Source organism: Enhydra lutris, unplaced genomic scaffold, assembly GCF_002288905.1.
Source record: "Enhydra lutris kenyoni isolate GAN:26980312 unplaced genomic scaffold, ASM228890v2 scaffoldscaffold18, whole genome shotgun sequence".
Lineage (NCBI taxonomy): Eukaryota > Metazoa > Chordata > Mammalia > Carnivora > Mustelidae > Enhydra > Enhydra lutris.
The window spans coordinates 6,614,701-6,640,384 of NW_019154102.1; the positions used below are offsets into that span (position 1 = coordinate 6,614,701).

Below are 25,684 nucleotides of genomic sequence, written 5' to 3' on the forward strand. Positions count from 1 at the left end.
TCTCCATAGGCATGAAAGTGATCATCCTTGTAGGTCACAGTTTTAATCCTCGCTCTCATCACTGGTCTCACAAACAGGTCTTCTATTCCTAGTCTTTGAATGTACCACCCCTTTTTGAGCAAGACAGCAGCATACCACCAGAAAGTAAAACCAGTCCACTTCTGGCAGAGAAACTGCTAAATGCCTAACTTGTCATTATCCCATAGCTGAATGTGGTTACAGTAAATGGCTTTCCCACCCTTTCTTGAGGCTCCAAATGTATTAGTTCACTTTTTTCAGAAACATTTAGGTGCAGACATGATCTACCTATAGAGAGCAGGTGCAATAAGGACACTTCTAGAAACAGCATTTAAAACAGCCATAGCAAAACAAATTCTATAGCTGATGTACCTCAGTTATTTTTTTTTTAATTTTTTAAAGATTTATTTATTTAAAAGAGTGAGAGTGTGAGTTGGGGGAGGGGCAGAAAGAGAGGGAGAGAATCTCAAGTGGACTCCCCGCCCTGTGCATGGAGCCCTTCGAGGGGCTTGATCCCAGGACCCTGAGATCATTATGTAAGCCAAAATCAAGAGTCAACGCTCAACCAACTGAGCCCCCCAGGGAGTCCTGATACCTTGGTTATTTGACTTGGTTTATCACCAACTCATTTTTTGAGTATTAACCTCATTTTGTCAGGATGTAGCTGCAAAATGACCAATGCTGGATGTGTACGTACTGACTTTTAAGTATGCTAGGTGGGACTAATGAGTTTCAATCCCTTCCACTAGAACAGAAATCTGATGAGGAGGATCAGGGAGTAATTTCTTAAGAAAACTTACTTGAAACGCACTGCCCTTCCCCCAAACTGAAGAAGCAAAGAGGGGTTTCATTTAAACAGTATAAACAAAGGATTTGTGAAACGCAAGCTGTTTTATATTCTGACATTACAACTTTCTTAAATAAAAACTTTTGCTTTTTCACATCTATTTAGATGTCAAGAATGTCTCTGCCTTTTGCTTAGGACAGTACCAGACTCAGTAATAGGCTCTGAGTGACAGAAATATTATGCCAGGATAGGTACTATTTTCTAATCAAAATATTTTTTTAAATGAACATATGTTTTACTTGGTATCCTATGATATTAATAAAAATATAAAGTTGCCTAGTAAAATAATTGTTTTGATAAATATTTTCAGTGATGTGCTTAAGAGTAATGTTTTCATCAAAATGTAAAAGCCAGTTTCAAATCTTTTTGCCCATTTTTTCCCCCAGTGGGGTTGTGCAACCCAATGAAAATATTTATAAATGTTTGCAGAAGAGTACTTTTGTTTCAAAGAGAATGCAGATACTTTATGTGGATACACAAAGAATGGCTAAGATTAAGGTAACAGAGATTCAGTTAAAAATAGGAATGGAGAAGTCATTCTTTTGAAATACTCCTTGAGCCCCATTGAAGAGAGTATCGTGCCTACCTTGGGAACCATGCTTTGCGTACTGTAGTATTACTACAGTGTACTGATCACAAGAATGGTGAATACTTTGTGGTTAACCAAATCATAGAGGCCTGCTGGTTGGAAGGGCTCTTAGCATTCATGTCGTCCAGCTTCCCACACAGTTCTTGGTTTCCTCTCTAGCTTCCCTGTCAAATGGTACCCTGTGTGAACCACTTGTGATAGGGTGAACTCCCTGCTCTCTGGCCAACCCTCTGGGTTTTTTGGAGAGTTCAAGTTGTTAGAAAGCACCTTCTAACCCTGAGTCACTATGAATTTGTTGTGCCAGTGCCCACAGGAGGCCTCCTGAAGCTCCTTAAGGTTAGATGCCCAGTGGCCCTTTAAGACTTTTTCCCTAGGAGCTCCTAGCGCTGCAGCCTGGACTCCCAGCTGTCTTAGGGCCTGCCTACCCCCTTCTAGGTACTCTAGGTTTGGGCATTGCCCTGGGGTGATTGCTTTATTCCTAACCACCGAGCCAGCTCTGTTTGGGCTACCTTCTGCTGGTACTCTATGTTGAGTTTACCACCTTTTCTTGGGATTGCTGTCCCTTTTCACCTGTTCTGACTTTGGGTACTTTAAATGTCTAAATGTACTACTGTATGTGTTTTTGAACAGTTTTGAATCTCTCTGTGGTCCAAGGTCCTTTACTGTGCTAAGTATACTTTCTGAGGTAGTGAAGAAAGTATTGTTTGTGCCTGGGCGCTGGATTATGAGCCTGCCTCACCAGGCTTTCAGCTTCGAGTCAGCACCGTTTGAGTGTGGCTGCTGAGCCAGTGATTTGATTTTTTTCGTGGGAAATTCATCTCTCTCTGTAATTTAAGCAGAAATTTGAAGTTGCCTTTGAAGTTTTTCTTTTGCTCAGTAAAGGAAGTTAAAAGTTACAACGTAAATATACTTTTAAAAAAAGGAAAAATTCAGATAATTCTTGACCATTTAGGGATTTATTTCAGATTTTGGGTTATTTTTGTTTTTAGTATTTAACAGCTTTCATTTGAACAAATTTGCCTTTGGATACATTAGAATTTTTTTTTCTTGTTACAGCAGAGTTGGTAGGGAAAGTGCTTATAATACTTTTGGAAGGTGAGAAAATTTTAAAGCTTATTCACTAAATGTTTATTGTCTGCTGTGTGCTAGATGTTGTAGCTAGGGATGCATTGATAAGGAGAGAAATGCTTAGTAGTTCTTGGAGAGTATAATATATAAGGTAATACCGTCATTTAGCAAATAATCACACATGTAATTATTTAAATGCTAAAGGTACGTGCCATGAGGAAAAGACACTCGCAAAAGCATGTAACAGGAGGTGCTGGGTTGGGACTGGGAGATTCCGTAGAGCCTTCCTAGAGAAAGTAATGTTTAGTCTGACCTGGTTCTGTTGAACCAATCTTTACAATCACGAATTATTAAAAGATAATAGTACTGTTGCTAATGAGATCAGAAAGCCTTCCTCGATTACAGGATCCTTTTTGGATTGGCATTAGCATTTGATGGCATGGAAGATAGCATCACAGTTCACTCAGACATCCCTAAATACTCAGCCACTGCTGGGGTACCCGCCCCCTGATTTTCTTTCTGCACAGAATCAGAATGCTACAAGAATTTATTGCCTCCAGCTCTCTCATTTGCCCTGCCATCCTGTTCATTCTTTGCTCTGTTGCTGAGTTTGGCAAGAGAAGTAACTTCTTTGAAAGCATTTGGAAACAGGATAAACAAAGTGCATGTTGTGTTCTAGATATTTTGGGAAGTAGAAAACTGGTTTATTAATAACATATCTCAAGGAGATGAAAGTCTAGGCTTGATTTTATTCAGGCGAGGAGTTCAAAAATGCAGTTACCAAAATCATATCACTAGCGAGCTTTTAAAGAGAAGGCTCTGGATGCTCTCATTCTTGTTCTTTTAAGCCCATTTTCTGCTGTTGGGAGAACAAGGGAAGTTGCTGGTTTCCTTTGCTTTTGAACCTGGTTAAGGACTTGACCAGCTGAAATCTTATTCTCATTTTGAAGTTATTTGAGCAATAGCAAAATGTGACTTGTAGGCCCATGGCTCTGTAGCTTTGGATAGGCCATGCTTTATTCTGTGCCTTTGTGAGAAGTTTGGTGGGGTGCTGGGTTGTTGGCTCAGTTGGTCAGATTATGGTCTGATGCTGTGGTAGATGTACTTGCTTGTGTCTGGTCACCTATGATGAATGCATGATCTTACTTATGTATCAGAGAGCTCCTCTGTGATTGTGAACTGAGGGGAACATTTTAAACACTGTGTGCCTTTTCCTTATATATCAGTGTTTAAATTCTGGAAAGGCAAATAGATCTCTGCATTTACTTTAACTGACCTTTGTTTTTGTTTGTTTCTTTTTTAAAGATTTTATTTATTTATTTGACAGAGACACAGCAAGAGAGGAAACACAAGCAGGAGGAGGGGGAGAGGGAGAAGCAGGCTTCCCACTGCGCGGGGAGCCCTATGCGGGGCTCTATCCCAGGACCCTGGGATCTTGACCAGAGCCGAAGGCCAGATGCTTAACGACTGAGCCACCCAGGTGTCCCTTTAACTGACCTTTGTTACCAAACTTCATATTGAGCACTTTGGAGTCACACTTTTGAAAGTAACTGCAGAATTCTCATGGATTTCAGCCTGTATAAATCATTAAACATTATTTTTTTTAAAGTTTATTCAAATTGATCAGATTTAAACAAATTTTAGTAATAGAGGTTTGATCACGTTTAAATGATACTTATATGCATGTTTTTTCTGGAATTAATGTCACTTTTTTTCTGTAGCTCAACCTTTATTATTCATTTTGCTCATTTGAAAGGTTATAGAGTTCTAAGTAAGTTTGGGAAACATTTACTAGGCATACACAGAGGAAAAACTTGCTGCTGAAGCGTTAACTCAAGCAATGAGAATTGTTTGAACTGTTCTCTGAGAAAATTTAACTAGTAATATTTAAAGCTTTGGAAATTTGGATATTAGACATGCCTAGGATTTAGGTCACTTTGCAAAAGGGAATGATTTTTAAAGGGGAATGATTCTTAAAACATTATGTACTTAAATATTTATTTATATCTATAATAAATATAAGAATATATTTATTAATGTCTTAATAATGGATATTAATATTATATAGTACATATATAAACCATGCACTTACATTTATATCAATATATAATATTAATATATTAATTTGTTATATTAATATTAATAATCTAAATTGATATAATATATATATCCCAAATGAGATTGTGAAGTTAGTAGTTATTCCATTCCTATTCAAATATGACCTGTCTCATTTTGCAACATTTGAAAACAGATTTCTTACAAAAAAGTCATCCTTTCCTAAATGAAATGGAGTGAAGACAAGGTTGCCCCTTATGTAACACTGAGAATTTTTACTGGGGTCCAAGATGCATATTGAGTAGGCAGAAAGAAGCACTGTGTTTCAGAGTTAGACTGCTCTGGAGCTGCACTGCTCCTGCCACCTGCCAATTTAGTTTACAATTGTTTTCGAGCACCTGCTGTGGCTTGAGCATGAAGCTGGGGCTGGTGGTATAAAAATGAACAGAACAGAGAGGATTCTGGCCCTTGTGCAGCTTAGGATATGTGCGTGTGTGTGCCGCTTCCATTTTGTATACTGTTGCTTTTCATTGCCATTGTATATATTTCCTTCATTTGATCAGTATTTCAGGTAGGAGAGAGATGCATTTTCACTTGATAGATTGGCAAAGAATTTTGGCACTGGGCTACTCTAGAAGGAAAAGTCAGCTTTCCAGATAGAAAACACATTATTGTTTCTCTATTGTTCCGGGCACACGTGATACTGACTTATGAAATTTCACAAACAGTAACTCAGTGAAATGCCAAACTCACTGAAATTCAGGATCAGCATTTTGGGAGCGGAAGCATTAGGCCTATATTGTAATGTAATTTAAAACTATCTGGGAATAAGAATAAGACCAAAGTAGTTATTTATAGTGGCTCAGAAACCTCCCATTGGCCATCAGATCATGGTGTTAAGTCTGCCTTTAGTTAATGATTTCAATTTTAATTGCGTCTCTGTGTAAGGAGAACAAAACCAAGTTTGACCTTTAACTGCCAATGAGGATAGCCATATATTTAGTAGAAATTTTTGACTTTTTTTTTTTGATTCAAGTTAGGTGATTTGGAGACTTACAGATAAATATTGGGAAAGCTAATCTTTCTCTTTTCAAAATAAAGGTAGTCTAAAAAAATTTTAGGGTTTGCAGATTTATATTAGAATCTAAATGGTATCATAGGTAGGCAAAAAAAAAAAGAAATAAGGTACTTTGTACAAATGTACAAATAGTAAAAGAGAATACATTTCTATTCAATATATAATTAATTTTCCTTTCATTTAAGACTCTCAAATAATAATTCGTAATAATAATAAGCAATTCCATTGTTTTACTTTGCAGTTTATCCTATACAATGGAGGAAGGTCAGAGACATGCCTTGTTTCTCCCCTGTGTTATACTCCTCTTTGTTGTGGAGATCTGGTTTTGGTCATTGTATAATATGTTACTAAGCCATAGTGATGGATTCTTTTTAATAGATTACTTTAAAATAAAATGAATTATGGTCAGTGAAATATTTTAAAATTTATTTCCTTTATAATAAAGGTTAATTTTGCTCCTCCATAGAGTAGGGCGTGGCATAACATGCCCACATTAAAAAAGAAAATTTGTCCCTAGAACTTTGTTCATAAAACTAGAATCAGCCTTCTAGGCAGATCTTTCACCTGTGTAGGAAAGAGGTTACTTCTGAGTATTGGGAATATAAGTGTCTTTGGGCTGTTACGATAAAATACCATAGATAAACAACAGACATTTGTTTCTCATGGTTATGGAGCCTGGAAGTTCCAAGATCAGGATGCTGGCAGATTTGGTGTCTGGTGAAGTTGAGTGTAGACATTACTTAAATAAATAAATAAAGTAGGGCTAATAATACTGTCTACATCAAAAGGTTGCTGGGAAGGAATGAATGAAAAAGCAAGTAAAACACTATGTTCACATAGAGTAAGCTAGCATGAAAGTTACATCTTTTTAAATACAATTAGCATTTTCTTTGGTTGTTAGACTCATCAGCTTCCTGTGTTTTGGGTTTTTTTTTTAAGATTTTATTTATTTATTTGACAGACAGAGATCACAAGTGGGCAGAGAAGCAGGCAGAGAGAGGAGGAAGCAGGCTCCCTGCTGAGCAGAGAGCCTGATGTGGGGCTTTATCCCAGGACTCTGGGATCATGACCCAAGCCGAAGGCAGAGGCTTTAACCCACTGAGCCACCCAGGAGCCCCAGTTTTCTGTGTTTTAAAGATTAGGTTTAGAGTTCTTGTGACTTAGGATTCAGAGGTGACAAAAATATTACAGATGTTGGGCTCATAGCTGTGTGACATGACCCAGTTGTTTAACCCTTTAAGCCCCAGTTTTGCCACTTCATTAATTAAGATAGAAAGCAAGTTGGTTGAAGCAGTAAATATGGCCATAATCCTAATAAATGTAAATGGATTATATTTGCCCACAAAATGACAGAAACACTTGGTTAGATTTAAAAATAAGAGACATAACTAAAACCTAAAACAAAATAGAAGGTGAAATAGTAGAATGGAAAAAATATATCAGGCATATATTAATTATCAATGAATGAGTTAATGTGTGAATAGGGAGAAAAGAGGCTATTTCAATGTTAAACAGACCACCAAGAAGACAAAGTAGTTATAATTTGTATGTATCCAGGAAGTTACAAGGAAAATTTGATATATCCACACTCACAGTGGGAGATTTTAACCTATCTGTCATTGATAAATAAAACCAACAAATGTTAGCTAGAGTATTTGAGGACTACTTTTATTAACAATGGTTAATTATTAAACAGGTCTCTGAGCATACTTCCTCTCAGAATGGTCTGAGTCTGAATTTTGGATAGTTTGAACAGCTGTGTCATGCTTTTTGTATAGTTTATGTGTTTCTGTAAAGCTGCAAGTCAATTGGTAATTTTAAAAGTGAATGATACTGGGGTAGCTGGCTGGCTCAGTCAGTAGAGCATGTGACTCTTGATCTCAGGATCATTTTGGGCATAGAGCTTACTTAAAAAAAGCGAATGATGCTTTTATAAAGGATTGGGTGCATGACTTGGTTAATTGTCACACTAGAACTTATCATACTTGTCTTGGTTTTGTAAACAGGGAACTCTGAATATTTAGGATGGTGTCTTGGACCTTATGGTGAAACTAGCTCCACAAACCTGAATAACAGTAGGCTAGCTGGGTTTCTCCATCCCTGTGGTTTCTTGCACATATTCCTCTTTATTGACCATTTGATTCATGCTGCAGAATGCCTCAGTGGGCACATTGGAAATAGGGTGTAACTCAAGTCTTACTTTTTGGAGACAGTACAGTTGAGAGGATTGAGGCAGATCTCTCCTGGGTCTTTTCCTGGAAATTGTCAGACCCACAGCTTGATCCCTTCAAAATCCCAGAGCAGAGCTTTTTTTAAAGATAGCACACCAGCAGTCCAGCGTATGCTTTTTCAAGTCTTCTCTGAGTAAAGTGGGAGGGTTTTAAGTGTTTGCAGAACATTTGGGTCTGTGGCTTCTGCCAAAATAAGTGTTAGCATATGGTTTTCTTCTTCAGAAAGGATTGGCAAATGTTAAATTACCTTTTTCATTTTCATTTAATTTATTAGAGCCTTTAATTAAAATTGGGTATTAAGGAGTGATGTGTTTGTGTGTGGGGTGTGTGTGTGTGTGTATGTGTATAGTGCCAGTGAAAATCCCATTTATTTTCTACTTGTTTCTTTACTTTCTGAAACCTGAGTAGTCCGGACAAAAAAATAAACTCTTTCAGTGGGTTAAAACTAAATTACAAAGAGAGACCTACGTGTTAATATGTACATGGAGAAGGACCTTATTAAATCTGTGTTTATATTTATCCGCAGCCTAGTCTAAAATTGTGACTTCCTTGAAAGCAGAGTGCCCAGGAGATATGTGTAGCTCCAATGAGTATGTGTTTTGGCCTTTGTGCCTGATTTGTGTTGAAAGCGATAGTACCAGAGTGGCAGCTTGAATTGATGTTGATCCTGTGCCCTCAACTTCTAGACCTTTACCTACCAGCCTCCCACCCACCCAGCCAGCCACAAACAATTAGCAAGCACTTAATATTTCCGAGCACCCCACTAGGAGCTGAGAAGACAGAAGAACGATATGATGAGAACATGACCTCAAGAGCCAATGGCCTGGTGACAATAAGTAAATAAAAGTTTTGTACTTGTGAAACAGTCTTAAAATGTTAAGTGACAGGTCAGCAGTGCAAAAGGTGTCTGGGAGGGAGGACATATTCAGGGTTATCTAAAGTTGTCTTAATTCAGACCAGGAGGTAGTGGTGGTAACTGATAAGAGGTAGATTCAGTAAGATAATAACCTAAAACTAGGATTTGTGGGGAGCAGAATAAGCTATTTCCAGGTCGTTTGGAGGTAAGTCAAGAGCCTGATTTTTTTTTTTCCCCTCAGGAGCTACAAGAGCTTAGGACAGGAGTATTGAGACCAGGCTGGAGAGCTGGTCAGAGTTCCCTTGTGAAGGAGTCCCCTTTTTCTTCAAAAGTTTTGGGGCATTATTCTGAAGGCATGGGCCTCAGTGGGTTTTAGTCACAGGAATGAAATGATTGGACTTATATTTGAGAAGGTCCCTCTGATGGCAATGTCAGGGAAAGGGTAGGGTGAGTTGCTGGAAAAAGAAAAAACTGTTGTTTGAGGTTGTCAGGAGGTAAAAGCAGCCTTGAAGGCTGAAGCTGGGAGGGAGAAATGAGGGAGGACTGCCAGGTTTCTAGCTGAGGTAACTGGAAGAAAGGAGGGGATGCCATTCAGCAAGGGAGTGATGGGAAGGAAATGGGGTCTGGAGGAGGAATTATGGGCTTAGTTTTAGACACTGGCCTGGTCGTCCTTAGGACCTCTGCATTTAGCTGTCCAGAGAGCAGCTGTCAACATGGGGAGGAGTCAAAGATTGGGGGGTGGGTGACATCACCCAAGGAGATTTTATACAGAAACAGAAGAGGGCAGTGGAAGGAAACTTGGAGATAATTATAAAGAACAAAAACCTGTGCATTTATCTACTACCTGTGTCACGTGGAAAACAGATTTGGTATCTTGGAAGTAAACAGATAAGATATTTTCCCTCTGGGCTTTGCCAGGTATTGATTGATGTTATTTTAATCTAAAGAGGTGAACTAATAGACTACTACTGAAACTTGGAATGGTAATGTTCTGGCTTTTTTCCTTGATGGTCATGACCTTGTAGTGTAGCACCTGCAAGAGCGGTAGGGACCTGTTTGCCTTCTGGGTGTGGCGTGATCATTTCCTCCTATCTGTGTCTGTTTTGGTCTGCCAATTTGAAGAAATAAAATTATTGTCTAATTATCGAAGCAGAAAATAATGAGCCTTTGGAATGTTTTTGTGTATCTTTTGGGAAATTCATTTATGGGATGTAGGGTTAGAGAAGAGTAATTTGGTGGAGGGGTCTTGGTTTACATATTCCTTGTTTACACACACACACACACACACACACACACACACACACGGACTTAGGGCAGAGAAAGAAGGCAGGTATGAATTTTAACCATCTTCTTAAAACCTAGCCACAAAAACATGGGTAGTATTCATATCACACCCAGGATATTATTGATTTTTATTCATTCAGGGATTATTTAATGAATTCCTGCTGTGGTGATCAAGTCAGTCAGCATCTAGGCCCACACTGAGCCCATAGAGTCAATGAGAGCCATTCTCTGGGAGAGGAGATGTCGTGTTCCGTGCCAACCTTATGTAGTCCTCTCCTGCTTTCCAAATGGCGGACCCACCAGACAGAGTTCCAAGATGGCCAGCTCTCCACTCTTCTCTCCTCATAATCTCCCCACAGCCATTTAAGAAGTACAGATTACTTCACTGACTGTGGGGACGCATGGCTGATACCACCTTGGGAAAATCTAGCCCTTTATAGATAACCTGTTGGAGACACCTCTCTGTGTAATACACATTGCCCTCTCAGCTGGCTTTTGTTGAAGGAGGTTGGGGGATAATGGTGTTCATAGGGTACTGGGCTTTTTGGAATCCCCATGCCCTGGGAACACTCATCCACATCTTACCATGGCTCTGACTTTTCCTTTACGCTTAGGTTACTCCGTTGTTGCTATTGAATACTTAGAAGTACCATTTCACTGTGGTCCTGGTGGGGTTTAGGATGTTTTGCTTTAACATTACCCTGGAGGCGGAGGGGAAGACTCCATTATAAAAAATTAGCTGTTTGATAAGGATATTATCTTAGGACAGATGGAGCATGTTGAAGGAAAAAAATGACCCTGATATTCAAGTTCTTAGACACTCAAGTGAAACAATTGAATAAAAAGAATAGCTGAAAGCATTGCTATTTCTTTTGTACCAGCCTTTTGCTTCCCACTTTTTAAGGAAAAATGGTATTGTTAAAGAACAAACACCATTAAAGAAGAATATTTGGGACAAAATGTGCTTATGTGGTTTGAACGACTTATTTAAAGCTTAAGGAAAGGATTAGCACTTGCTTGTTGAGAAATCTTCGGAAAGCAGTCACTGATCTGGGGATAAGTCAGTGGTAGGAGGAGAGACGCGTGGGGGAAATGGTGGGAGTGGAGCTTACTCAGGAGTCAGGTGTGGAGGGAGTTGGAGCCCCAGTAAATGGCTGCCTTGGGAGGCCCTAGTGTGGCTTGTTCTCAGTGGTCAGCAGGTGGCACCAGATAGCCAGCACGAATTCCGAGAGGTGCGTAGTGTTTAGATTTGACCTTGGGTTGGGTTAAATTGCACTTTTTCTGCTTTCAGAAATTTGGAATTCATAATAACTTCATATTTGTTTTTCCACGTAGAGATGGCTGAATTTTATGAAAGCCTTTGGTATTGACATAGTTATGAAATTAACCACCTCCAAGGTCAAATGGTACATGACACGATTGACTTTTCTTTTTTTGAAGGGAGTTGTGACTCGGTGTTGAAAGCGACAAACAGATCAATATAACGTACTTACTGGCTTAGGTTCCTGTGATTTTTTTTGTGTGTTTTTATGAAATCTGGTAAATACATTGCTAATGTAGATGTTAAAGTTAATCTCCTGATAAGTTTATATTGTTGGGATTGATTATGTCTATGTGATTGGTAGCCAGGATTTTACTCCCATCCAAATGCTTGTTTGAGCGACAGTGGGTGATTATATGGTCATTGACTTCTTCATTCCTCCAACAAGCTGTCCTGCTTCTCAACATAAAGGCTTTCCCTTGCCTGGAATGCTATTTCTCTTGAACTGGGCGTGACCTGTTCCTTTTTGACATTGAGATCTCACTTTAAAAATACTGACTCCCAGAGGCCTTCCCTGACCACTAGATCTGAAATATGAAATAGCCTCAATCTCTCTTTTTTTTCTTAAATTGAGGTACATTTTATGTATAACATTATGTAAATTTAAGGAAATCAACAGCATGTTGGTTTGATATATTTCTGTATTGCAATATGATCATTACTGTAGCATTAGCTGCACGTCTGTCACATCACGTAATTAGCATTTTTTTCCTTTTTTTTGGTGGTGTTAACAGTAAGATCTAGTCTCTTAGCAACTTTGAAGTTTATAATACAGTGCAGTTGATCACAACTCTATTGCCTCACTCCACTTTTTTATTTTCTTTCAACTGTTTTGCCTTTCTTTGGTGTGCTTTTTGTCCAGCTCCTCCTACAAGTGCATAGGTTTCCCTGGAGCTGAGTCCTTATCTTGTTTGCTGTTATCCCTAGCATCTGAAACAGTGCTGAGCACGTAGTAAGTCCTCAGTACATTCTGGTTCAGTGAATGCATCATAGCTGTATTGAAGAGGGAAGCAGCTGTATTTAAAGCTAAAGGTATTCTCATAATTCTCTGAGGGCATTTTGATGAAGTGAAGATAGCAGTGGACCAAAAGTTGAGGCCCAGGTTCTTGTTTCTCATTTGTTCCTGTAGAATACTCTGCCCTGGGTAGGTCCCTGAGAACTGAGTATTGGTCGTAGAATTTGTAAATAACAGCAATATAAATAATTGTAGTCATTCCTTAATAAGCTTCTACTGTACACTGGAACAGTCGTTAGTGACTTATATTTACTATCTCACTTGATCTTAGGCATCTGTTTTGTAATAGGAATGAGATATTTAGGTCAAACGATCTGTTCTCTTATATAACATTTTATGAATTTCCAGGAGAAGCTAAAATATTATAGTACAGAGTAGAAATAAATGAGTTCATTCAGAAGCCCCAAGTAGATATTCATCTAGCTCCAATAAAACTTTAAAATTGCAAAGCTTACGGGGTGCCTGAGTGGCTCAGTGGGTTAAGCCTCTGCCTTCAGCTCAGGGCATGGTCCCAGGGTTCTGGGATCGAGCCCTGCATTAGGCTCTCTGCTCAGCAGGGAGCCTGCTTCTCCCTCCTCCTCTCTGCCTACTTGTGATCTCTCTCTCTGTCAAATAAATAAATAAAATCTTTAAAAAAAAAATTGCAAAGCTTAAACTTTAAAAAGAGGGGGGAAACCCACCGTGGATTGGGTGTCTGTCATTTCATTCAGTCCTCTCAACAACATGGAGATTATCTTTCCTTTTTAATGGTTGGGGAAACTGAAGCTCAGAGATGTTAAGTACACTGGCCAAGGTCACACACGTGTTACGAAGCAGTGCTGAGGTTCCACATCATCTTCGATTGACCCCAGAAATCTGTTCTTGACTTGTAGGAATTGTTTGGGCTTCTACTCACCTCTAACCCAGTGGGCTTCATGGGAACGCAGCACACTTTAGACCTCTAAATCAGGTTTTCTTTCTCTTTCTCGCAGAACTCTAAGAAGGAGCTGATGTGGAGGAGCAGCTGAGACAGTTCAAGATGACGACCACAGTAGCCACAGACTATGACAACATTGAGATCCAACAGCAGTACAGCGATGTCAACAACCGCTGGGACGTGGATGACTGGGACAATGAGAACAGCTCTGCGAGGCTCTTTGAGCGGTCCCGCATCAAGGCTCTGGCAGGTAAGTCTCATCATGTCCTGTTATGGAGGCCCAGGGGCCCTTATAGCTCCCTTTAAAATCACCCGCCCTGGGACACCTGGGTGGCTCAGTGGTTAGGCCTCTGCCTTCGGCTCAGGTCATGATCCCAGGGTCCTGGGATCGAGCCCCCCATTGGGCTCTCTGCTCAGCGGGGAGCCTGCTTCCTCTTCTCTCTCTGCCTGTCTCTCTGCCCACTTGTGATCTCTGTCTGTCAAATAAATAAAATCTTTAAAAAAAAAAAAAAATCACCCGCCTTGTCTCTGCTACAAGGAGGTCAGCTCACCTCTGTTTATATATGTCCCAGGAGAGCAAGCTGCCCATTGCATAAGATATCCAGGTCCATATTTGGAGAGCTGTCCATCCTAAGGCCAAAATGATTGAGTGATTTTTTTGAGCTGCCCTAGGTTTGTAAGAATTTTTGACTCCTCCTACATTTCAAAATAATGCAGCTTACTGAACTATATACAAAAAAAATACACAAATTAGCCTGTATGCTTTATTATATTAGTTGACTTGACTTGTTACAGTAGTAGAATACTTACTTTGAGTGACAAAGGGTAGTTAGTATCCCATGCAAGGGTTTTAGATTTGAAAAAGCAATAGCTTTATCTGGTAAGGGCATGTTTAATGCTACAACGGGTAAGTTTGCTATTGATTCATTAAAATTAGCAGAAATACATCCTTTGTGATCTCTCACTCCCTTTTTGCTGTTGAATACTTAGAACATACTTTCACCCTCACCATAGTTGGGGTGGGCAGTGTCTTACCCTGAAATTGCCCTGAAAATCCAGAAAGGGTTCCATCATGATGAAAACTCAACAATGCTGAATATATGTAAACTAGAGATCAAAGCAGTCATTTAAGGTCTTGCATCTGTACTTTGAGATTTCAAATCAAATGCTTTCCAAATGAGAAAAGTGGGTTAATGATTTTTTTTTCTTAATGTCTTTGATTATTACCCATAAATTGTAGCCGTGTCAGCCAGGTAAGTTTATTGTTAATTGTTCATATAGCTGACTTCTCTTGTTACCTTTATGGTGTCATCTGATTATGATGCATGTATTGTTCAGAGTTCTCTTGACTGTAAGCAATAGGAAACCTAACCCAAAGTGGTTTAAATGATAAAGAGAATATATTGGTCACATTGAAGACAAATTTGGCCTTTAAAGCAAGACATACTCCTGGGCTTAAATGGTGTGACCAGGGCCCAGTTTCTTTCTCTATATTTTTGGCCTTGTAGTTCCAAGATGACTGCCCCAGGTCCCAGATCTGCCTGTAAGGATATCTAGGAGAAAAGAGCACCTCTGCTGCCCCAGTATTTCTACCATGGCCCTAGGAGCAGTCTCACTGGCCTGACTAATCCTGACTTGGGTCAGAGGTCTCCCTCAGAATCTCTGTCCAGGTGGAGTCAGAGAAGAGGATATGCTGACTGACATCAGCTAATCAGGACACACTTCTGGAGTAGTGAGGGGATTTGTGGGGTGAGGTGAGGAGGGGGTCAGCCCCATCTGAACAGTTTGGCTAGAAAATTTGGAATATTACAGGAAGGAGGAAGACAGAAGTGGATATGGGGGATGCAGCCAACTAGATGCTATAGGAAAATTCTCCAGTTGCCTTAGGATAATGTGTCTCTTGAGTGGTGGTGATTTAACGATCTTTCTCGAGCTAGCCTGATCTGAGGGCATAAACGAATGATTAACCAGTAGTCATTCTAGAATTGGAAGATTTTCTAGCTTATTCATTAACATGGAACCTTATGGAAACCTTGATCTTGGCTTGTGCCAGTGGATTGATTTGTACTTTGATCTCTTACCTCTTTTTCTTGAATCTTCATTTAAATCTTTAGATCAGTATGATATTGGTGGCCAGTGACCTTTGATCATGAGTCATTTACTTTCTGATTCTAGGCTACTACGTATTACCTCCCTTGTAAGGAAAATTGTACCTGCAATTGTAGAATAATTCCTTGCTCTTAGTATCTGATTTTTTGTGCAGTTCCAGGGGAGATCCCCAACTGTCCTTAGTATTGATCAGTTGTCCTAACACTTCCTAGGGTGGCTCTCTCTGTTATCTAGGTCTCTGAACTACGGTGGTTATGATAGTAATAGTAAGCATTTAACGTGCTTCCCACGTGCAGGCGCCGTTCTAAATGCATTGTATGTATTAACAGTTAATCCCATAATCACCATATACGACCATATATATCATAAAGTATAGATGAGGAAACTGAGGCATAGACAGATTAAGTAACTTGACCAGGGTTACACTGCTCATAAGTGGCTAAGGCAGACTGGCTCCAAAGTATATACACTCTCCTATTTTTCTATATTCAGTAAAATATAAAATGATTCAGAGCTCACTGGTATAGAATATTGATTTTGGGTAACTGAAATAGGCTTAAGAAAAAAAAGATGATAAAAGGCTCAGGAAAAATCTTGTGGTCCAGAAGAAGCCATGAGTAACCATGAAAGTTACTGAAAACGTGTTGCCTCTAGGTTAAATGATGTCTAGAAAAAGAATTGCTTTCAGTGCATCCAGTAGATACCAGGAAAACCATCTGTTTATTGGAGGAAATTTTCTTGTTACCTAACTCCCTATTCTGTGGGACAGAAAAGTCTCTGAGCTTTCTAAGAATCTTGTATGCTGAAAATAAGAGCAACAGAATTAAAAGAGAGAGAGAGAGTACCAGAACAGTTCAGCAGTGTCTGGAACTGGGCTTCTAGAATGTGAGCATGCATCATAATTGCCTGGTCATCTTGTAATTGCTGGGCCCACCCGCAGTTTCTGATTCAGTAAGTCTAGGACAAAGCTTGGTGATAAACATTTATTTTATTTTATTTATTTATTTATTTATTTATTTGTCAGAGAGAGAGAGAGAGAGAGAGAGCGCGAGTGAGCACAGGCAGACAGAATGGCAGGCAGAGGCAGAGGAAGAAGCAGGCTCCCTGCCGAGCAAGGAACCCAATGTGGGACTCGATCCCAGGACGCTGGGATCATGACCTGAGCCGAAGGCAGCCGCTTAACCAACTGAGCCACCCAGGCGTCCCGTTGATAAACATTTCTAACAGGGTCCCCGGTGATGCTGATGTGGCTGCTCTGGGGAATCACATTTCAAGACTGGTGTGGAGTCTTGGTGGTTGACTGGCCTATTTCCCTGGGTGTCTGAGACCATTCATCCATCTAGACCCAGCTGAAGTCTAGTAAGAATTGAAGTATCAAACTCAACAGGGTTATGTTAAAGGCACACTTTAATGTGGGAGTGGTGTGGAAGGCTGGCACCTCATTCTGAGAAAAGAGAAATATCTTCCTGTCTCTTAGAGGGAAGTAGTATAATGATAGATTCAGCATGAGGGAATGCCTACAAACGCATGTTCTAAAGTGGGAAATCTTGGCTATCGTGGTGGAAATGTATATAGCAAGTTTCCCCTCCCTCTCAAGTGCTCTACGTGTTGAGTCTTCTTTAGACTACAGTCTTGAAGCCTGGGGTGATACATAAAAGACATTACTGCAGGAATTCATCTTTTTACGGTACATTTTGTATTGACAGTGTAAACACCACCTTGGATTGTGTCCTTTACTAAGTGGCTTTAAATGTTTGTATCTTTGAGGAAATAAGGTGAGGTAAACTACTTGCTACAAATTAATTTTTACCCAGTTTACAGATATTTTCTGTTACTAGGCTGCTATGTATACATGTTTTATATATAGGTAATGTACATTATGTATAGGTATATGTTCTTCCTGTGAGTTGTTAAAACTGTTCTTGAGTTTTACTTTCCTTTATCCTCTTCTTGCTTTTAGCTTTGTGTTGTAATAAGAAATACTGTTTTTGTCCTCAGTCTTGGCACAGAACTCCTAAAACCCTTGGAATTTGCTGAGCGTCTTTTGTTATTCATGAAAACCCATCTTCCTCACACCTGGATTTGTGGGTGGGGGAGGGGGTGACTGAGGGTGAGACCTTTAGCTCTGTTAGGATGGTACTAGTCACTGAAATGACCAAACTTTGAGCCCACCTTCTGGAAAAGAGGGGGGCCTAGAGATTAAGTTTAATCTCTATGGTTGGTTTAATCAATCATGTCTACGTATTGAAACTTCCCTAAAAACCCCTAAATGACTTGGGTTTGGAGGATTTGAAGAGCTCTTGGGCTGGGGAATATATTAGTGTGTTGGAAGGGTGGTGGGTCCTGAGAGGCCGTGAAAGTTTTGTGCCCCTCCACCACACCTTGCCTATAAACCTCTTCCATTTGGCTGTTTCAGCAGACATAAGTATTTTCCTGTGTTCTGTGAGTTGTCCTAGTAAATTTTTGAACCTAAGGGGGTTGTTCATGGGAACCCATGAACTTAGAGCTGATCAGTCACAAGTATGGTGGCCTGGGACTTGTGACTGGCATCGGAAGTGGAGGCATTCTTGGGGGACAGATCCCTTAAGCTGGGGGATCTGCAGCTCACTCCAGGCAGTTAAGGGAATTGCATTCTGGGACACCCATTTGGTGTAAGAGATTTCACAGGGGAGATGGCTTCTCTAGTACAGTGTGGAACACATCCATGTTTTAAAAACATAGGAATCAGGCCTGCAGTCCTTTGTCAAGTGCCAGTTTATCATCACAAAGATGAAAGAGTCTGGGGTTCCATTGCCTAGGGAGCTTTGAATCTTTCTAGTCTCGTTAGACTTTTTTGCTTGAAAATTAGTCTGATTCACATCGCAGTCACTCATCACCAGCCCTCCCGGTCTTTAGTACCCGAAACATCAGAAGAAAACACGAATGGAGTCACAGGGAAGTGAACTTTGCTATCTTCATCATCTGTCTAGGGAATCTCCTGGTGGGGACAGAAACAGCAGCTTTTTCCCACAGTAGAGAAAAGCTTCATCTGAAAGTTTGCCCTCACACAAGTTCAGTGAAGAGTGGGGGTCTGTCAAGGCATTAGCTTGCAAAAGGCCAAGACTTAGAAATGTTTTAGAACGTAATTAGAACTAAGATGGACTGTTGCCCCATGTTCACAAATTTTATACATATGAGACTGGGGAGATTTATACTTCTGCCTAAACTCTGTGCTCCCATTTGTAATTTGGAAGGAAGATGAGAAAAGCCTTGGTATATCGTATTGTGTAGCAGAGAGATTCCATGCTGATTCAACCTTAGGGCAGAGTGCTGTGAAGTGACTTTTATGCATTCTGTAAATGATTTCCCACATCCCATGATGGCATACCCACATTCCTGACCTCTGACCACATGCCCCAGCACTGTGGAACATGTGCTGGTGAAGAAAGGGATTCAAAATAAGCGGGGCTTTTTGTAAAGCAGCACTTTATTTGAAATAAAAATGTAAAACCTAATCTTTTAAAGAAATGTAAAAGGTAAATGTTTTCTTTTTCTAAGTGATAAGTGTTTGTGGTTGGAGGTTATATTTTGTACAATCAACACAAATCCTTTAAAAAGTACAACATTTCGCTTGAAGATATTGATGAAGTTGGGGCACCTGGGTGGCTCAGTCAGTTGAACATCTTATTCTTGAAATTCGGCTCAGGTCATGATCTCAGGGTCATGAGCTTGAGCCCCCAGCTCCCGTGGAGCTCTGTGCTGCTTGTGGAGTCTGCTTAAGATTCTCTCTCTCCTGTTCCCTCTGTTCTTCTCTGCTACCCCTCCCCGCAGCAAACACACTTTCTCTCCAAAAAAAAAAAAAAAATTAGAATTAATCTTTGTATCAAAACTCATAAACAGTGAATTTTAAAAATTGGGAGGATATACACCAAAATAGTGTTTATTTCTACGTGATTTTCCTTTTTACTTACCTGAATTTTTTCCTGAAATAAAATCTGAAATATTTTGTAATGAGGAAAACAAAGCATAAAAACATCTTAACATCTAATATCACATTCATAAGCTTAAATTTTCCTCCCCAAAATCATGACATAGAAAAATGGTAGGAAAAAGCCCATGTGTAAAAAACTAAGTAAAAAAAAAAAAAAAAAAAAGACATTAAAAATCCTTTGGGAGATGTCACTCATCAACATTTATGAGCTAAAATTATGCCTAAGAGCCTTTCTGCTAAGCTATGGACTTAGCAAAAGAAATTGACCTTGAGTTTACATGGTTAGTGGGGAGTGAAGGACAGCTGATAGCCATAGAAAAATGAGCTGAATGCACTTAATTGTATCCTTTACATTACATCCATAAAGTATATAAGTTATTAGTTGCTATATATATAGGCCAGACTCCCTTTAAACATATTAATTTAAGTGACCAAGAATTTTGGTGGAGCATTTAATCAGCTAAACTACTGATATGCTTTAAATATTTAGAGCAGGGTTGCCTGAAAGAAATGTAATACTAGCCATATATGATTTTTAACTTTCTAAGTAAGATATTCCAGTTAATCAAATCATCCAGAATTTTATCATATCAATGTGCAATCAAGTATAAGAAGTTAGATACCTCAGATTTTTTTCTAAGTCTTTGAAATCTGGTTTGTATCTTACTACCCACATTTCTTATGGTCAGTAGTCATGTGTGGCCAGTGAGTGCCTTCGCACAGACACTATTTTATTGGCTAAAACCTTATAGATCCTGACAAACAAATGTGAGCTTTAAAATACCATCAAGTCTAGGGTATATTTATAAAACAGTAGGTATTTGACCATGTGGCTAAATGTGAATTTAAATTCTGATTAGGAATAATGCATCAGTTGAATTATTAGTGTAAAAATGAATACTAGTCCTTTTTGTGCTCTCTTAAGTGGATACAAGGTTGCAACAGATCCTGAGCACATCTGCACTCTGCTCTTTCAGCTGAAATTTTGGCACTGCTCTCAAGCACTGTTTTTGGATGCGGAAGACTGACTAGCACGCTTGTTTAAAAATGCATAATTCAAGGGCCCCCATAAGTTGAGATTCACTAATGTAAGAAGGAGCCCAGTAGTCCACATTTTTTAATGCATATGATACAGTTTGAGGAAACGCTTTCCTGGGACATGGCCATAGTGTTCTCACTTCGTATTCGTATCTTCTTACCTCTGAGTATTAACCCCCAAAATGAAAATCAGCTTTTTATCTCTTTAAAATAGTAGCCTGCCCCTTCTCCCAGTAAGTAGGTCACAGTTTACGTGTAGGTATCTTGACACCTAAGAAGCCTTCATTTTCCGCCCAAACTGAATATAGGGCTGTCTCTTGGCAAGAGGGGCACATTCTTCCTCTAATCCCAGGCCTCATTCCAGCCACTGTGTGGGTGGATCCTCCAGGTCCCAACCCGTGATTGAGTCCCCACCGCCCCAGCCCCTATCACTGTTGGGGCCTTCTCATTTTTAATCTCCAGGAGGGCAGAATATTTCTCTGGGCCTAAATTAGCGTGTGCATTAAAATTACTAGGGAAACTTGAAAAGTATATCCTAAAGAAAATCCTGCAGTGATAGATAAAAAAGATTCAGGCACAGGGTTTCCTCAGGAGGAAGAGAGAATCTGTACACTGAGAATTGGAGCAGAACTTGCCATCACTTTCTCCCATGTGACTGCAAATTTCAAGCTATTGTTAAGGTTATGTACTGAAATTGTTCACTTAATTCCTGCATTTGGATGGAGGAAAACCTATTTTTAAAGCCTTAAAAGATTTTTAAGTTTACCTTTTTCCAGAGATACCTTGATGTCTTTTCTACCTACAATCACGAGTTTTTGTTTTTATTTTTATTTTTTATATATTTTTAAAGATTTTACTTGTTTATTTGGTAGAGAGATCACAAATAGGCAGAGAGGCAGGCAGAGAGAGAGGGAGAAGCAGGCTCCCTGCTGAGCAGAGAGCCCAATGTGGGGCTCCATCCCAGGACCCCGGGACCATGACCTGATCTGAAGACAGAGGCTTAACCCACTGAGCCGCCCAGGTGCCCCTATAATCATGAGTTTTTAATGAGGTGGTTTAGATATTGCCTTTATATTTTTTATGGTCTCCTGTAATATGATGGTTTTACTTAGAAACCTTCTAGGATTAGACTGTTAATTCATAATCTGCTGGCCCTGCCAAAAGAATAACAAATATATATGTATATAAAAGTATATACATATATAATATAATATACATCTGAATAAGAATATATAATACGAATAATATATGTGCATAAAGTATAATATATACATATATATAACATATATGTAAAAAATATTTGACGTTCTAGTGAGAGTACAAAGCCAGCATGCTATTGGGTATACAAAAGTCTGTAAAACATGGTCTAAAATTGTCTAATTGGTAAGATAAAACCTATTTACGTGAAACATTAACTAAACATGTATGCCAGTGCCAGGAAGGTGGTAGAGGCAATTAGTGCTCTAGTAATCTAGAGGCAAGGGGTGATCACAAGAGGAAGAACAGCAGTCATTTGAAGAGGGTGGTTGGAGTCCTGTGAAGATCATTGGAACTTGGGAAGGGATGGGGGCCTGAACCCGGGCACGGCTGCTTTGTTTCCACGCCACAAAACCGAAGAGGCCAGGCTGCAGATCCCTGAGGACCCCTCTCATTAAAATACAAAGTCTGCTTTTGGCTTCTCAAGCTTGGACTCATTCCTTTAAAATTAACTGAGAGGGGCGCCTGGGTGGCTCAGTGGTTAAAGCCTCTGCCTTCGGCTCAGGTCATGATCCCAGGGTCCTGGGATTGAGCCTCACATCGGGCTCTCTGCTCAGCAGGGAGCCTGCCTCCTCCTCCTCTCTCTTTCTGCCTGCCTCTCTGCCTACTTGTGATCTGTCTGTCAAATAAATAAAAATCTTTAAAAAAATAAAATAAAAATAAATAAAATTAACTGAGAGCTTTTCTTATTTGCTCACCCACCCGCCCTGTTCAGTGGAACCCTTCTATGTATGGCCCAAGGGAAAGACTTCTCACCTGAGGGAGTGGGTTTTTATAGTCAGGATTAATAGGGCTTTAACAGCTATCCATTATTTTCCTCATCCTCTCTTGAAGCTATTTCCCTAAATTTTGCATTATTTGGGATTATTTGAGAGAGAGACATGGTCCCTAGTTCACAGTAAATACGCCACCCATTATTTGTGAAATCTGAGTCTGAAAGGGCATTTCATACCTAAGAGGCTCATGGAAACTATTGAGGAGAAAGTCTGCTTAGGTCATTCCATGTACTTCCAGGTTGCACCCTCAATTTATTTTCTGTGTACATACTACTTCAGTAGTTTCCTGACCAGAGGAATGCAGGAATCGTTTCTTTCTTGTTCAGGTACAGTTCTGTCAGGTTTTCTTTCCCTCCATTTCCTCTGACTGCTGGAGACAACCCCTTCCCACTCTGGATATCAGTTTGGGTTCCTGCTGCTGTTCCTTACACCCTTGACATTGTGTTCTCACCTTAGCAATGCTGACATTCCGTAGTGCCTGAGGTAAATGAGCCTTGTGGGGAGCACGGCCTGCTCCTCCTCTCCTTCACCACACCACCATTCCCTCTTCCTAACCCAGCCCATACTCCTGCCTGTCTTCTAGAGCCTCATTCTTATTTCTCAGCCACCTGGCAGGACTTCTTCCCTTGAGCCTCACTCCCTTAATCCTCTCTTATTTCACACTTAGCCTTTGCCTTAACTCCTTTTCCCACCCTACCAAAATACTTAACGTCACCCTCTTACCTTTAAGGAATTCAATCAATCACCATTTCTATGAGAAAATCCCATACATTTTTATTAAAAAAAAAAAAAATTATTTGACTGAGTGAGATCACAAGTAGGTAGAGGCGGGCAGAGAGAGAGAGGGAGAAGCAGGCTCCCTGCTGAGCAGAGAGCCTGATGTGGGGCTGGATCCCAGGACCTTGAGATCATGACCTGAGCCGAAGGCAGAGGCTTACTTAACCCACTGAGCCACCCAGGCGCCCCCCACCATACATTTTATGATTAATTTGTCAATGAACTTATAATCTATCTTCTCTTGTTGGGGACTGCCTGGGTAAGCAAGAGGAAAAACTTAAGATTTTTCTCTTCTCTTTGGCTTTTCCTGGCTCTCTCTGCCAATGTGCCCATCCCCATCTGTCTGACTCTTAAATATCAGCTTTATTGAGATACAATTTACATATCATAAAATTTGCCTCTGTCAAGTACACACTTTAGTAAGGGTTGTTAGTATACTCACAGAGCTGTGTAGTAATCAACACTGATTACAGAACATTGTTATCACCCCAGAAAGAAATCCTATACACATTAGCAGTCATTTCCTATTTTCTCACTCTCTCTAGCTCCATGCAACCACTACTCTACTTTCTGACTATGGATTTGCCTATTCTGGGCATTTTATATAGAGGGAATCAGGCTATATGTGGCCTTTTGTGACTGGGTTTCTTTCACTTAACACAACATTTTCAAGGTTCTTCGATGTTATAGCATGCATCAGTACCTCGTTTCTCCCTCTGCTCTCTTCTGTAAGTAATTGTGGCAGATCAGTGAGAAAGAACAGGAAAATGCTATGAAAGCTTCCAGCATCATAATACTCTTTTATCTGGCAGTTCCTGCAAACAGATGACAGATCCATTGTAGGTATCTGAAGGTACTGTGGACTTTGGAAGTTTTTCATTTCGTTGTTTTAGATCTCATGTGGTCATTATTTGTGCCTTTATTAAATTCACTTACATAGTTTAACTCCTTCGCCAGTTTCTACTAAAGGAGACCTATGAACAGGTACCATCATAGGAAGATAGAAAATACAGTTTGCATAACAGGACATTTGTAAAGTCCTCTACACTTTAAAACATGTCACGTGATAAGAAAAAACTGATAGTGTCAAAAAGTAGGTTTTACATTAATGCAGTTCAGAGTGCTAAGGTCTTACGTAAACACATCTTCAGTGATACCATTCAATTTTTCTGATTTATAGAGAGATTGATGCCTAGATGTTAGATAGTTTCTTAAATTACATTTTGATTTTTGACACCAAGTTGATTAAAGGAGATGGTTTTGGTTATTGAACTGTATATTTGTCAGTTTTGACACGATCCCATTAAATAGTAATCCACTGGGAGGGCTCTGGGTAGCAAGGTATCAAGCATTTGGTCTGTGTCTGCTCTTTGGCTTCTCTGTAAAGAAGCCTGCATTCAAAGTTATTTTTGGTTAGTTCTTCCTGGGTCAGGAACAGAAATTTATTTGAATTATCTGAATAAAAAAGGCTATGTCTTTAGTGGAGTAAGGGAGGAGTGGGGGTAGGGCTAACGCAAAATTTCAGGCTGACGAGACCTGGAAATCCATCAGTGACTGTGGCTGCTGAGGGGGTGGAGGCATCTTCATCTTTCACATGGGCTGTGGTCCTGGCTCACTGGAGCCCTGTGCATAGAGAGAGTATCTGTCCCCTCCTAACTCAGCTCACACATGGCTTTGGGGTACGGTAGTTCCAGTTCTCCTCTTGCCAGTCTTTTCTCTTTTGACCTCATTGCCCCATGACTCGCTAAGTATCCTGGTTTTCACTGGTTCACATCTCTTTGAGGTTGAATACAGAGGTGGGGCTCTGATTGGCCCAAAAAATCTTTTTATACCAGGCTGAGACCAACTGGATACTTAGAAATGATTACATACAGGGGTGCCTGGGTGGCTCAGTGGGTTAAGCCACTGCCTTCGGCTCAGGTCATGATCCCAGGGTCCTGGGATTGAGCCGCGCATAGGGCTCTCTGCTCAGCAGGTAGCCTGCTTCCTCCTCTCTCTCTGCCTGCCTCTCTGCCTGCTTGTGATCTCTCTCTGTCAAATAAATAAATAAAATCTTTAAAAAAAAAAAGAAAGAAATGATTACATACATACACACATTTATTTATTTATTTATTTATTTATTTAAGATTTTATTTATTTATTTGATAGACAGGGCTCACAAGTAGACAGAGATGCAGGCAGAAAGAGGAAGGGAAGCAGGCTCCCTGCTGAGCAGAGAGCCTGATGCAGGGCTCCATCCCAGGACCCTGGGATCATGACTCGAGCCGAAGGCAGAAACTTTAACCCACTGAGCCACCCAGGTGCCCCACACAATTATTTACTTATTTACATTTTAAGTAGGCTCCACACCCAGCGTGGGACTCACTCAGGACCCTGAGATCTAGAGTCACATACTCTACAGGCTGAGCCAGTCAGGGGCCCCTACAAATGATTACTTTAAGAAGAGTTATCCATGGGGTGCCTGGGTGGCTCAGTCAGT

The 25,684-nt window shown here is 40.1% G+C and overlaps 1 protein-coding gene across 1 annotated transcript in view; it reads left to right on the top strand.

Moving 5' to 3' along the window:
• The window catches only part of LOC111147902 (spectrin beta, non-erythrocytic 1), a 197,217-nt gene that overhangs the window by 39,652 nt on the left and 131,881 nt on the right, over positions 1 to 25,684 (top strand). The window contains exon 2 of the mRNA XM_022504166.1: positions 13,334 to 13,528. Coding sequence (XP_022359874.1) covers positions 13,381 to 13,528 — 148 coding nt within the window. The 5' untranslated portion in view covers positions 13,334 to 13,380. The remainder of the gene's footprint in view (positions 1 to 13,333; positions 13,529 to 25,684) is intronic.